The sequence below is a fragment of the Mustela erminea genome, chromosome 19, assembly GCF_009829155.1.
Source record: "Mustela erminea isolate mMusErm1 chromosome 19, mMusErm1.Pri, whole genome shotgun sequence".
NCBI lineage: Eukaryota > Metazoa > Chordata > Mammalia > Carnivora > Mustelidae > Mustela > Mustela erminea.
Genome location: NC_045632.1, coordinates 28,193,367 through 28,208,984, shown reverse-complemented (window position 1 = coordinate 28,208,984; position 15,618 = coordinate 28,193,367). Strand labels below are relative to the sequence as shown.

Sequence of the window (15,618 nt, the reverse complement as noted above, 5' to 3'; positions counted from 1 at the left end):
AGTTAATATATGTCATCGTGGCCAAATCTTTTTCCCTCTGGCTGAAATGCAAGCACCTGGAGGACAGGCTGGAAGGATGTATAACTCAAATGGGGCACCTGGGACCCCCTAGAGCAGAGTGTCCTGGTGGCACATCTTTGGACTTCTAACTGGTAAGAGGGAGAAAAGAAGAATGATCTGGGAGAATCTAGCTCAACAGATTTCAAGGAACAAAGTGTGAAATCCCCTCCTTTCCCTACTTATAATGGTGCTATGGACACATGTGCTAAGCACCCCTGTTCTAAAATTGTTCAAATCCATTTTATTGTGACCAAGCAGTTGAGAAAATTTGACTGTAGTAGAAGACTGTGTTCATCTAGAATACTGTATCACCCATGGCTCATTTCCCCAAATCACTTTGAATTAAATATCTATCAAGTATGAGAGACCCTGAAGTAATATTCTCTTATTTTCATTTCTTTTGTAGCCCTTCCAACTCATAAAACATGCAAGAAGCACAAAAATATGGAAAGTGCACAAGAAAATTTCTTGAGGGGCGCCTGGGTGGCTCAGTCAGTTAAGCGGCTGACTCTTTTTTTTTTTTTTTTTAAGATTTATTTATTTATTTGACAGGCAGAGATCACAAGGAGGCAGAGAGGCAGGCAGAGAGAGAGGGAAGCAGGCTCTCTGCCGAGCAGAGAGCCCGATGCGGGACTCGATCCCAGATTCCTGAGATCATGACCTGAGCCGAAGGCAGCAGCTTAACCCACTGAGCCACCCAGGCGCCCTAAGTGGCTGATACTTGATTTTGGCTCAGGATTGTGAGACTGAGTCCCACATTGGGCTCCATGCTGGGCATGGAGCCAGCTTAAGATTCTCTCTCTCCCTCTTTCTCTGCCCCCCACACCTAAAAAGAGAAAGAAAGTTTCTTGAAAGGTCCCTGTAGAGTTGGACCAGCTTTTTTTCTTTTTTAAGATTTTATTTATTTATTTATTTATTTATTTATTTGACAGAGATCACAAGTGGGCAGAGGGGCAGGCAGAGAGAAGAGGGGGAAGCAGGCTCCTCCTGCTGAGCGGAGATTCCAGTGCGGGGCTCGATCCCAGGACCATGGGATCATGACCTGAGGCAGAGGCTTTAACCCACTGAGCCACCCAGGCGCCCCTTGGACCAGCTTTTATGTAATACTGAATAATGGGCTTTCAGGGATAGAGAAGGAAGATAAAAAAATCCACTCATTAAAAGTCACACACACATTTGGAAAAAATTTCAACATCAAGCATCCATTTGAATTATAATACACTAAAATCTACGTGTTTCTCAGACTGATAAATGTGAAGCAGTATAATGATCCCCAGTGCTGGTGAGGGAATGGGAGAAACTAGTCTTGTTCACGGTCTATGGAAGGATAAAGCAGAGAAAACGCTTTGGAGGACTATTTTGGTCCTATCTATCAAACTTATGTGTATATCCTTTGACCCAGTGTATTAGTCAGCTCCAGCTGTCATAACAGAAAACCACAGACTTCGTGGCTTCCATAACAGAAATGTAGTCTTGTTGTTCTGGAGGCTAGAAGTCCAAGATTAAGGTGCAATCAAGTTTGGTTTCTGGTGAAACCTCTCTTCCTGGCTTGAAGGTGGCATCTTTTTCCTGTGTGCTTACATGTGCACATGCAGAAAGAGAAATCAGGTGTCTCTTCCCCTTCTTATAAGAACAGCAGTCACAGGGGCACCTGGGTGGCTTAGACCTAGGTGGTTAAGCCTCTGCCTTGGCTCAGGTCGTGATCTCAGAGTCCTGGGATCAGCCCCTCATCAGGCTCTCTGCACAGCGGGGAGCCTGCTTCCCCTCCCACTCCCTCTGCTTGTGTTCCCTTTCTCTCTCTCTATCAAATAAATAAATAACGTCTTTTTTTAAAAAAAAGTATTTAAAGTTGCTTTGTCTATAGGAGCCAACATAAGCACCCACCCAGGAGGAGGCAGTTACACAAATTAAGGTATATTCGGTCAATAAAACACTACTATGCACCTGTTAAAATGAATGAACCAGCACTGAACATGATGACACAGAGAAATCACTAAAATGTTATCATTAAGTGGAAAAAGCAAGGTGAAGAGAAGTGTGTGGGATATGATCCAATTTCTATTAAAAAAAAAATACCAGTATTTTCTCTAACGGTTTGTAAGAAACCATTGACAGTCATTAGCTCAGAGGAGTGGACTGGGAACACGGTGGAAGCATTTGTTTCCTCCAGCCTTCCCCACTGTCTGTACTTAGCCCGCCCTCCCTGCTGAGTGGAGGTATGTTACTTTTGTTTAAAAGTTGAGGTAAATTTCACAGAGCGAAGACTTCACCATTGTAACCATTGGAAAGTGTACGATTAGCAATACTTAGCGCTTTCACAGTGTTACCTAACGATCATCTCTATAGAGTTGCAAACATTTTCATCACCCCCGGGTGGACAGCTCAGTCCTCATTCTCTTCTCCCACAGCCCTTGACAACCACTAATCTGCTTTCTGTCTCTACAGATTTACCTATCGGGATGTTTTATAGAAATAGAATCCTATAATATGTGGGCTTTGTTTCTGGCTTCTTCTGCTTAGGGTAATGTTTTCTTTTCCTTTTTATTTATTTATTTTTTTAAAGATTTATTTATTTGGGGTGCCTGAGTGGTTCAGTGGGTTAAGCCTTTGCCTTTGGCTCAGGTCATGATCTCAGGGCCCTGGGATCGAGCCCCACATCGGGCTCTCTGCTCAGCAGGAAGCCTCTCTCTCTGCCTGCCTCTCTGCCAACTTGTGCTCTTTCTCTCTCTGTCAAATAAATAAATAAATAAATAAATATCTTTTTTTTTTTAAGATTTTTATTTATTTATTTGACAGAGAGAGATGACAAGCAGGCAGAGGCAGGCAGAGAAAGAGGAAGAAGCAGGCTCCCCGCTGAGCGGAGAGCCCGACGCGGGGCTCGATCCCAGGACCCCGAGATCATGACCTGAGCCAAAGGCAGCGGTTCAACCCACTGAGCCACCCAGGTGCCCCATAAATATCTTTAAAAAAAAAAAATTATTTGAGAGCAAATGAGTGAATGAGGGGCAGAGAAAGAGGGAGAGTGAGAATCTCAAGCAGACTCCCTGCCGAACACAGAACCTGGGGCTCATCCCATGACCCCAAGATCAGAACCCTGAGACCACGATCCGAGCCAAAACCTGAGTCAGATGCTCAACTGACTGAGCCACCCAGGCCCCTCACCTCTTTTTTTTTAAAGTAGTCTCCATGCCCAACTTGTGAATTAAACACAGGACCCTGAGATCAAGAGTCTCACTCTACGAACTGAGTCAGCCAGATCTGATGTTCATCTGTGTTGTAGCATGTAACCCTTCTTATGGCTGTATGAATAGATCACATTTAGTTTTTTCATTCATCCATTAATGAACATTTGGGCTGTTTCCTTGGGGCTATTGTGAATAATGCTGCTCGGAACATTCATGTACAAGTTTTTATTTATTTATTTAATTTTAAATATTTTATTTATTTGTCAGAGAGACAGAGAGAGAGCACAAGCCGGGGGAGTGTCAGGCAGAGGGAGAGGGAGAAGCAGACTTCCTGTCAAACAGGGAGCCTGAGGTGGGACTCGATCCCAGGACCCTGGGATCATGACCTGAGCCAAAGGCAGACACCTAACCAACTGAGCCACCCAGGCATTCTCACATACAAGTTTTCGAATACCTGTTTTTGGTTCTTCTGGGTATATACCTAAGAGTGGAATTGTTGGCTTATTGGATAATTCTATGTGTAATATTTTGAGGATGAGTGTTGGTTTTTCCTCTGTAAATATTTAATTTCATGCCATAAATGAATTGGTATGTGAAAGGATCTTGAAAGCTCTTTTAGTACATCTCTAGAATTAATGGACATTGACAATGGGCATTATATTATCTAAATTAAAATAGTAACTTGGATTTAACAATATATTTTGCTTTAGGGCCTATTAGATGTCTTGTAGAAAATGGACACTCAAGTGTTCTTGCTATTGAAAACAGTGTATCTCAAAAGCATATAATCATTCTTTGATAACACTAGTATCCTTAGACAAAATACAATGCAATAAAGAGTAATTATTCTCATTTTTAGCGATATTTTTGGTTCATTAAAAAAATGACTATTGGGGCACCTGGGTGGCTCAGTGGGTTAAAGCCACTGGCTTCGGCTCAGGTCATGATCCCAGGGTCCTGGGATCAAGCCCCACATCGGGCTCCCTGCTCAGCTGGGAGCCTGCTTCCTCCTCTCTCTGCCTGCCTCTCTGCCTACTTGTGATCTCTGCCTGTCAAATAAATAAATAAAATCTTTTTAAAAAAATGACTGTTGACCAGTTCTCACCCATTAGGATCACTATTATAAAGAACACTGAAGATAACAAAATGTCAAGGATGTGAAGAAATTACAACTTTTGTGCACTGCTGGTGGGAACAGGATGCTGAGCTGCTGTGGAAAACAGTATGGTAGTTCCTCAAGAAATTAAAAATAGAACTACCATAGATCCTGCAATCCCATTTCTGGGTATCTACCCAAAAGAATTGCAATCAGAGATTTGATGATACATATATGTGTTCATAGCACCATAATTCACAGCCAAGAGGTAGAAGCAACCCAAGTGTCCATCAACAGGCGAATCAATAAACAAAATGTGGTATGTATCTCTCTATAGATAGAGATTGCGATAGTTATATGGGAAAATATACATTCACACACACACACACACACACACACTGGAATAATAGTTTGCCTTAAAAAGGAAGGAAACTCTGGGGCACCTGGGTGGCTCAGCTGGTTAAGCATCTGACTCCTGATTTTGGCTCAGATCATGATCTCAGGATCATGAGATCAAGGCCCGTGACCTGCTGCACATTCACTGGGGAGTCTGCTTTGGATTCTCTTCCGTTCCCTCTGCCCCTCCCACTGTGCTCTCTCTTTTCCCCCCCACTCTCTAAAATAAATAAATAAATAAATCTTTTTTTTTTTTAAAAAGAGAAGGAAACTCTGATCCATGTTAAGACATGAATGAACCTTGAAGACATGATGTTAAATGAAATAAGCCAGTCACAAAAACAACAATATTATATAACTATATGATTCCACTTATACAAGGTACCTGGAGTAGTTAAATTCATAGAGACGGAGAGTAGAATGGTAGTTGCCAGGCGTGGGGGGAGGGGAGGGGAGGGGAGGAGGCAGGTAATATTTAATGGGGACAGAGTTTCGATGGATGATGGGGACACACAACAGCGTGAATTTCCTTGATGCCATTGGACCATACACTTTAAAAAGGTTAAAATGGCAAATCTATGTTATGTATATTTCACCACAGAGAAAGGAACATACACACAAAAGTAAATAAAAATAACTATTGAAAAAAATTAACTACTACTATGTTTTGTTCTATGAACAGAACATAGAAAACATAGTCTCTTTATAGAGCTTACTATCTAGTAGGGGAGGCAATGACAAATAAAAATTCAATACACGGCAGCTCCCGGGTGACTCAGTCAGTTGAGCGATGGACTCCTGATTTCAGCTCAGGTCATGATCTGGAGGTTGTGAGATCAAGCCTCACGTGGGGCTCTGCACTCAGCATGGAGTCTGCTTCTCCCTCTCCCTCTGCTCCTCCTCACTGCTTGTGCTCTCTCTCTCTCAAATAAATAAAATCTGTTTTAAAAAATCAATAGCGTACACACACACACACTTAGATTCACATACATATGTATCTTTATAAAATCAGTTTCTTTCTGAAATATAGATGTGCATTTTTTTTCTGTAACTTTCTTTTCACTCCACCATCTTAGACATCTCTCAGTGTTAGTCCATGAGACCACCTGCCTCCTGTTTCAACTCTGTAGAGAATTGCACATGGAACCACACCATAGTGACTTAGCCACACTGCAGTGAGAGGGACATTTATGTGCTTTGCAATCTTTTGCTGGTATAAACACTGCTCTGAGCAAGATCTTCAGAAAAGCTCACGTCATTCTACCTCTTAAAAGCAGGTCTTCTCAGTTATCATATGATCTCCCTGATACGGGGAAGTTGAGAGGCAACATGGGGGTTTGGGGGGTAGGAAAAGAATAAATGAAACAAGATGGGATCAGGAGGGAGACACACCATAAGAGACTCTTAATCTCACAAAACAAACTGAGGGTTGCCGGGGCTAGGGGGGTAGGGAGAGGGTGGTTTGGTTATGGACATTGGGGAAGGTATGTACTATGGTGAGTGCTGTGAAGTATGTAAACCTGGCGATTCACAGACCTGTACCCTTGGGGCTAATTATACATTATATGTTAATTTAAATTTTTTAAATAAATAATAAATTTAAAATAAATTTTAAAATTTAATAAAGAGAAATAAATTTAAAAAAAAAAGCAGGTCTTCTGATAAGAACTCTATTTCTACTTTTTAAATTAACTCCCCAGACCTATCCAAGCATTCATCAAGGTGATCCCCCTCACAGATAGAAATGGGGGCACAGTTTGAATAAGAGAGTTCTTATATATTTTTTTTAAATGCCTGTTGTTGCTCCTAAATGAATACATTGTTTTTCAAAGCAAGGTGTATTGCTCTGATTTTCCAGTATCTCATTTCATCTCATTCCTCTTCAGTAAGAATTTAGCAATTCCCTTATCAGCTTATCAGCTGCACTTTCACACGTGCTTCAGCAAGAATTTCCATCCACACACCCACAGATTAGATCTTGAAACTTAGCCTTGAAGATGCCCGGGCATCTGTGGGTTTTGAGTTTTAGGATGAAAGACCTCCCCCTTGAATTCACTTCCCGTGTAACCGGCAGTGACATGGCAAAAGTGGGGAGCGCCCTTGTATTTTCCCACTAGAAATTTTTTTAACACGTCGCTTTCCCAATTCAAACCACTGTATGGTTCCGATCCTGAGGAGACCGAAATATCTTTTAATCTAGCATCAAATTAATTTCTCCTAAATAGACATGTAAACTGACTTAAGCAATTTTTGATATCTGCAGAAGGAAATTGGTTTGATAAATGGAAATGAGAATTCTCTTCTATCCTACGGCGAGAAATCGAAGATAATCGCCTTGCCCATTAACTAACAGTATTCCACCAGTATGGCTAATGCACAAAGCTATTATACACCCAGAATAGAAATTTATGAATTTACAAATCTTACGCACATGCACAATCCCCCCCTCCTTCCCAAAACACAACTCTAATACGTCTTGTGTTGCTTTGGGTTCTCTGGAGAGCAGACACCGAGCCAAGGTGTCAAGGGCAAGCAGTTTATGTCAGTGATCCCCGGAGATGCCAGTGGGGGGAGGGGAAATCAGATAGGGAGGGGAGGGCAGCAAGAAAGATTCGTTTTCAAGCAGGGTCCCAGCGTGAGTAACTAAGACTTAATCCTGCTGGAGAACTCTGGGACCTCAGAGGCTCCCTATGGATGGGGTAAGAGAGCTGGGTATTTCTTCCTTCCTATTTCTTCTTCCTGCCAGTCGTTGATGGAGGGATTTTGGTAGGGTGGGGTTGGAGGGTCATTTCATCCATTCCTTATACTTCTGAGCTGTCCTGCTAGGGTCAATGGGGACCTAGGGGTCAAAGAGAGTCCTCAGGCAAGGAAATTCAGGGATTGGCAGCTGTTAGTCCAGCTGACATGCACCGAAGTTGTGAGAATGAGGGTAGATCGCCACATCTTTCGTCCTTAAAAGAAGAGATTCCCCCCAGAATTTATTCGGCTCTGCATGTCATTACACATATCACAGACACTCCCACTGCCATTGTCGGCAGGAACTCTGCAAGCCCCCCTCTCCCCCTCAACACACATACACACCTCCCACACACAGTGAGTCCCTCACCTGTCATCTCCCGCAGGAAAGAGCATGATGAGCACTACAGATGCCCGGTTCTTTCGAAAGCCCTCTTCAAAAATCTAGAATGCAGGAGGTTTCTCAGGTTTCTGGTTGTCATCTTTCTTTCCAAATGTTAAGAGAAGAAATCTGGGCCAATTTATGGAATTAAAAATACAATGTTCTAAATGTATATGTCAAATGGTGTTAAGTACCAAAGAAGAAAAATACAGCAGAGAAAGGGGATATATATATATATATATATATATATATATATATATATATATACATACACACACACATATATATATATATACACACACATATTTATGTATATATATATATATTTTTTTCTTCCTTTTTACCCTTTAGTGATTCAGACTCTAGCTAGGGTCTTGTGCACAGTCACACAAGTCCTCAAATATTCAGCATTGCCTATAGCAGAAAAAGACTAGCAACAATCTAGACATCCGTTTATGTAAGAAACATCCGTGTGTTTCATAAACATTAACTCACGTTAAGACTCAACAACACACCTGCCCGGTGGCAGGGTCATTATTCATGATTCCCTTTTTCGGATACGAAACCGAGGCATAGAAATTAAGTCATTGTCCAAGTTTATGCAGTGAGGAAGGGGGAGCGTCAGGATTTGAACCCGCACTGTGTGGCTCCAGCGTCTCATCTCTGGAGCTGGATAGACTGCCTCCCTCTCTAGGGGAAAACTGATTGAATTATGGTTCCAGCCCTTCAGTGGAATTCTATGGAGTTGGCTTAGAGAATGGGGGTAGTTCTGTGGATGTGGGTATGGAAAGACTCCTAAGATATTAACTACCAACATCAAGGTATCGAACAGTACAGAGAGTAAACGATCATTTGCATCCCACATGGGAGAAGAACACATACATGTGCTTTGTTATGCAAAGAGCATTGCTGGAAGGACACCTGCAAAACCAGTACGGGCACTTTTCCCCGGAGGAAAGGGAAGACACAAAAACTTTTCATGGACTTTTTCTGGCATTGTTTTGACTGTTTATCATACACGTGTAATACCTGTTTCATAATGCATAAGTTAATTGTAACTTCAAAAAGTTGGAAGGAACTATAACTTCTTTTAATATTGTATTTATTTAAGAGAGAGAGAGAGAGCAGGGGCAGGAGGGAGAAGCAGGCTCCCCGCTGAGCAGGGAGCCTGACTCCCAGACCCTGAAATCATGACCTGACTGAGCCACCCAGGTGCCCCAAAACTTCTTTTAATAGAGCAATGGAAGGGGCGCCTGGGTGGCTCAGTCAATTAAGTGCTTGCCTTCCACTCTGGTCATGGTCCTGGGGTCCTGGGATCTAGCCCCACATTGGGCTCCTTGCTCAACGGGGAGCCTGCTTCTCCCTCCCCTTTGCCTGCCTGCCACTTTCCCTGCTTGTGCTCAGTCTCTCACTATCTCTCTCTGTGTGTCAAATAAATAAATAAAAGCTTTAAAAAATTGTTTAAAAAATAGAGCAATGGAAAATGTCATCTTTTGAATTTTGCAGAACTTACTTACCTTATAATTCAAGGTGAAATACCAAAAGTGATTAAGTTTTTTATCTTTCACATGGCTTTAAACTGGGGGGAAGTAGATAGCTTATCAGGCTATTTTCTTTTCTTTTCTTTTTTTAAAAAGATTTTATTTATTCCTTTGATAGAGAGAGAGGTCACAGGTAGCCAGAGCAGCAAGAAGTGGGGATGGGGAGCAGGCTCCCTGCTGAGCAGAGAGCTTGATGCGGGGCTCGATCCCAGGACTCTGAGATCATGACCTGAGCCGAAGGCAGAGGCTTGATCCACTGAGCCACCCAGGCGCCGCATCAGGCTATTTTATCAAAATGTGAAAAGCATTAAATTCATGTGCGAATTTTAATGGAAATAATTGCATAATATGGTTGATTTCATTGGAGTGTGTAATGTTTTAAAGAGTGTGACAGGGACGCCTGGATGGCTCAATGAGTTAAGCATCTGCTTTGGCCCAGGTCATGATCTCATGGTCCTGGGACTGAGTCCCACATCGGGCTCCCTGCTCAGCAAAGAGCCTGCTTCCCCCTCTGCCTGCTGCTCTCTCTACTTGTGTTCTCTTGTCTCTCTGTCTCTCTCTGACAAATAAATACAACCTTTAAAAATAAATAAATAATTAAAAATTTTACAAAACACTGTGACAATTTTATGGAGGACCCCAGGAAGCTCAGTCAGTTGAGCATCCAACTCTTGATTTTGGCGTGAGATCAAGCCCTACATCAGGCTCCACACTCAGCATGGAGTCCACTTGAAGTTCTCTTTCTCCTTCTACCTGTCCCCCTACTTGCGCTATCGCTAAAATAAATAAAATCTTTTAAAAAATGTGATTTTAAACATTTTCTGACTTTGTACACTAATCTTTGAAATAAAAAAGGAAAAAAAAGCAGGCAACTATTTCAAATAGCTTTGTGAAATCATTTTGGCTCTATGTCCTATATCCGTTCCACTGTCTGCAATTTAAAATCTGATGGCCCGGGGCACCTGGGTGGCTCAGTGGGTTAAAGCCTCTGCTTTCAGTTCAGGTCACGATCCTAGTGTCCTGGGATCGAGCCCCGAATCGAGCTCTCTGCTTGGCGGGGAGCCTCCTTCCTCCTCTCTCTCTGCCTCCCTCTCTGCCTACTTGTGATCTCTGCCTGTCAAATAAATAATGAAAAATGAAATCTTAAAAAAAAAGTCCTCATTAAGAGAGAAAAAAATTAAAATAAAATAAAATTTGATGGCCCTAAAAATGACCCACTGTTTCTAGTAACAACAGTTATTGTGAAAAATCTTCATTTAGGGACGCGTGGTGGCTCAGTCAGTTAAGCATCTGCCTTCAGCTCACGTCATGATCCCAGAGTCCTGGGATCGAGTCCTGCATCGGGCTCTCTGCTCAGCATGGAGCCTGCTTCTCCCTCTGCCTCTGCCTCCCTCTCTGCCTGCTTGTGCTCTCTCTCTCTGACAAATAAATAAAGTCTTTTTAAAAAATTTAAAAATCTTCATTCCTTCCTGTTTTACTTGAATGACTTTGTCTTTTATGTTAAATAAACTCAAGAAATTGGTCCCTACAAATGAAAGTAGCAAAGTGTTTTTCCTGATTTCATACTAAATGGAAGTAATTAAAGGAGCTCCTTTACTCAAAAAGAATTTGTTCTTTTTATGGACAGGCATACATCACTGAAAATGTTAAAATTTTAGGGCAGCTGTGTTCTCAAAATTAGGATTCCTATATAAGATTAGGGAGGATAAAAATATACTTAAGCAAATACTGGAAACCACTTGCTTATAATTTCTCACTCTACATAGAAAAAAGATAACTCAAGTTAATTCTGTTCATTAAAATAAGAAAATGCTCAATTAAGTGGGCCAGAAGAGTTTCAATTAAAGATATACATTTTTCCAATAGGGCAAAATTTGAGAATCTTCTACTACATAAAGACATTACTTTTTTTGGTTAGAGAGTAAAACTAAGGTGAACTTGTTTTTTCATTTATTTACCTTTTTAAAGATTTTATTTAGGAGCACCTGGGTGGCTGTTGGTTAAAGGATCTGACTTCCACTCAGGTCATGATCTCAGGGTCTTGGGATCGAGACCCACAACGGGCTCCCTGCACAGTGGGGAGTCTGCTTCTCTCTCTCCCGCTGCTCCCCCCAACTTGTGTTCTCTCTCTCTCAAATAAATAAAATGAAAAATCTTAAAAAAAAAAAAAAAGAATTTTACTTATTTGTTTGAGACAGAGTGGGAGAGAGAGTATGACCAGGGATAAGGGCAGAGAGAGAAGCAGGCCCCTGAGAACCCTGGGATCATGACCTCAGCTGAAGGCAGATGGTTAACTGACCAAACCAACCAGGTGCCCTGTAAGGTAATTTTTTTTTTTTTTTTAAACAAAGGTGAACTTTTAACTGGAAAAGAGGACAAGATAAAAAGCCCAAGACACAAGACCTGGAAACTCTCAATGCTTCTTACCAACAGAAATAGTAAATGGTCCTGACTTTCCCATCTCAAGAAACAGACCATTATTTGATTAGCTCCAGAAGCTTTAAACCAGGCGCGCTCCTGGGATTTTCTTTTGCTCTCTTCTCCACATCGAAGGCGTGACCCAGTCACTCATCAGTTCGCTCAGAGTAAATGAGCAACCCTAACCCTAACCCTAACACCATCCCTCAGCTGCTCTGGTCTCTTTCTGCCCTTGACAAATCCCCCCAAAGTCTCTCTCCCTAGCAGCTTCCCTTCCCCGCCTCGTACACTCCTCTCCATGTCCCTAAACCAGTGGAACTTCTTCATGTCTCTTCTTAGTGGATCTTAACCCGTATTCCACACGATTGGCCCCGTCCACCTTCTGAAAGCATTCCCTGACCTTCCATTTTTCTGGATTTTCTCCGACCTCCCAGGGTCATTCCTTCTGTGTTTCCCTTCAGGTGCGTCCTCCAACCAGGCCACCAAAGACTAGATTTCTCCAAGGCTTGGTCTCACTCCTCCCTCCATTCTCTTTTTACTTCTTTCTAGACAAGTAGTTCCCAAAGTGTGTTCCACACATCCTTTTGGGGGGTCCCACAAGGTCAAAACTATTTTTGTAATAATACTAAAATGTGACTTGCTTTTTTCGCCGTGTTGACACATTGCCTGTGGGCACAAAAGCAATGGCTCATCAAACTGCTGATGTTTCCTATGAATCAAGGCACTGACACCAAACTGTACCAATAGTTATTGTATTCGTCCCTATCAGCCACTTACAGAAAAAAGAGCTGCACTTAAGAAGGTGCTTGATGGGGACGCCTGGGTGGCTCAGTTGGTTAAGCATCTGCCTTTGGCTTAGGTCATGATCCCAGGGTCCTGGGATCGAGCCCCAAATTAAATCTCTGCATCTGCTCAGCAGGGTCTGCTTCTCTGCCTGACCCCACTCCCTTTCTCTCTCTCTCTCAAATAAGTAAATCTTGGGGCAGCTGGGTGGCTCAGCTGGTTAAGCAGCTGCCTTCAGCTTGGATAGTGATTCAAGAGTCCTAGGATGGAGCCCCACGTCGGGCTCGCTGCTCAGCAGAGAGCCTGCTTCTCCCTCCCGCTCTGTCCCTCTCCCTGCTTATGCACTCACTCTCTCTCTGTCAGATAAAGTCTTTAAAAATAAATAAATAAATAAAAATAATAAATATTTTAAAAAATAAATTCATCTTTTTAAAAAAGATTTTATTTATTTATTTGGCAGAGACAGACACAGTGAGAGAGGGAACACAAGCAAGGGGAGTGGGAGAGGGAGAAGCAGGCTCCCCACTGAGCCGGGAGCCCAATTCGGAGCTCCATCACAGGACCCCGGGATCATGACCTGAGCTGAAGGCAGACGCTTAATGACTGAGCCACCCAAGTGCCCCTAATAAATAAATCTAAAAAAACAAAACAAAACAAAAATGTGCTTGATGTGGTATGTTAAGTATACTGAAATTTTTTTTAAAATGCACTTGATGACTTAGTAAAAATATTAAGTTTTATTAAACCTTTTATTAAACCTTGACTCTTGAACATACCTCTTTCCATACAGATATGTTATACTAGTACATTTAATAAAAAGACCGTATTTCCTTATTGAATTAATTTGGCAACTCAGTGGAAGAGCAATTGGCCATATAATTATGGGTCTATTTCTGGACTGGACTTTCAATTTTGTTCTTCCGATCTCTATGTCTTGCCTCAATAACTATAGCTTTACAGTACGTCTTAAAATCAGGTTGTATAAATTCTCCAAACTTGTTCACCTTTCAGAACGCTGTTAAGCATTTGCCTTCGGTTCAGGTCATGATCCCAGGACTGAGTCCTGCACTGGGCTCCTTGCTAAGCAGCAATTCTGATTCTCCCTCTCCCTCTGCTGCTCCCACTGCTTGTGCTCTCTCTCTCTCCCCCTCTGTCCGACAAATAAATACAATCTTAAAAATAAATAAAATAAAATAAAACAAAGGCTGTTTTGGATATTCTAAATCCTTTGCATTTAACATAATTTTTTTTTTTTAAAGATTTATCTATTTGACAGACAGAGATCACAAGTAGGCAGAGAGGCAGGCAGGGGGCGGGGGGAAGCAGGTTCCCCACTGAGCAGAGAAGCCGACTCCGGGCTTGATTCCAGGACCCTGGGATCATGACCTGAGCCGAAGGCAGAGGCTTTAAACCCACTGAGCCACCCAGGTGCCTCTCCACATAAATTTTAGACTCAGTTTATCAATTTCTACAGAAACACTTGCTGAGATTTTAATTGGGATTGCCTTGAATCTATAGACCAATTTAGGGAGAAATGTCATCTTCCAATCCATGCACATGGTATATTTCTCCATTCATGTATGTTTTAACTTCTCTCAACAATGTTTTGTAGTTTTCAATGTACATATACTGTATTATTTTTTTAAGACTTATTTATTTTAGAGAGTGGGGGAGAGGGGCGGAGGGAGAGAGAGAATCAAAAAGCAGACTCCCCGCTGAGCACAGAGCCCAAGACAAGGCTGTGGTGCGGGAGTTGGGGGTTGTTGGGATGCTGATCCCAGGACCCTGAGATCACGACCTGAGCCCAAATCAAGAAATCAAGAGCTAGACACTTAACCAATGAAGCCGCCCAGGCACCCGTATACTGTGTATCTTCTCTAAATTTATTCCTACATTTTTGGATGCTAACATAAATATGATGGTTATCCAAATTTCTTTTTGGATTCTTCATGGCTAATATGTAGAAATATAACTGACTTTGGTATAATGATCTGGAATCCTGGGATCTTGCTAAATTTACTAATTCTGGTAGTCTTTTTGTATACTTTTAAGGACTGTCTACATATGTAACAGCTGCAAATAAAAACAGTCTCACTTCTTCCTTTCTGGTACATATATTACCTTTTTTTTTTTTTTTTTACTTTATTACACTGGCTAGGAATTCCAATATGATACTGGGTAAAAGGAGTCAGACTGGAAATCCTTGCCATGCTTCTGATCTTAAGCAAAAACAATTCAGTCTTTCACCATTAAGTACAATGCTAGCTATAGGTTTTTTTTGTAGATGTTCTTTAAAAGTTTGAAAAAATCTCTTCCTATTCCTAGTTTGCTAAGAATGTTGGATTTTTGTCAAATGCTTTTTCTGCATCTATTAAGAGGGTCATATAGTTTCCACGTCCATTCTGTACAAATAACAGAAAATGTGAATCAACTGGTTTAAACCATAATGACTTTATCTCATAAAAAATCCAATGAAGGGGGTGGTTAGCTCCCTTCTGTGGCTGCAAGATGGTTCCAGTAGTGCTGTTTTTGCCTTCAATCTGTTGCAATATGTTGTTATGATTGAAGTATAGAAGGAAAATCTACACTCACACAGATATGACTAATAGAAGCCAATCCCGGTAATTCCATTCCCCTTATCAGTGGCAGAAGGAAGGCATTTGACCTAATTCTGGCCGCTGATAATGGGAGGATACAGCAGACTGGCTGCATGGTGACCGACCCCAGCTCCTCTTTTGGGGCACAGACTAAGATTACATCCCCCAGCCTCTTATGCTGTGAGGGTAGTGTGGGAACCAGTTTTGGACAACGGAATGTGGGCAGAAATAAGAGTTGTCACTTTGGAGCTTCGCCCTAAAATTTCAAGTGAGATCCTTGGGTCTCTCTCTTCTACTCATCCATGAGGCTAAAAGGACTGGACTCCAATATCATGGAATCATGTAAAAGAAGGATCCTAGATCCTCGAGAGAGCCACCCAACTTGCATGGAATTGTGATGGGAGTGGGAAATAAATTTTTGTTG

General features: G+C 41.8%; 1 protein-coding gene across 4 annotated transcripts in view; it reads right to left on the bottom strand.

Moving 5' to 3' along the window:
• HEATR3 (HEAT repeat containing 3) overlaps positions 1–15,618 on the bottom strand; it is a 70,624-nt gene that overhangs the window by 7,029 nt on the left and 47,977 nt on the right. The window contains exons 15-16 of one of the 4 annotated variants that reach the window (XR_004281170.1): positions 7,844–7,984; positions 6,390–7,576 (exon numbers count right to left, since the gene is read on the bottom strand). The exons of 2 other annotated variants lie outside the window; for them this stretch is intronic. Coding sequence is in view for 1 of the 2 variants with exons in the window: in XM_032324216.1 (XP_032180107.1) it covers positions 7,952–7,984 (33 nt within the window). In the remaining variant the exon portion in view is untranslated. Of the gene's footprint in view, positions 1–6,389; positions 7,985–15,618 lie in introns of those variants that run through there. One more of the 4 variants, XM_032324216.1, reaches the window with a different exon arrangement.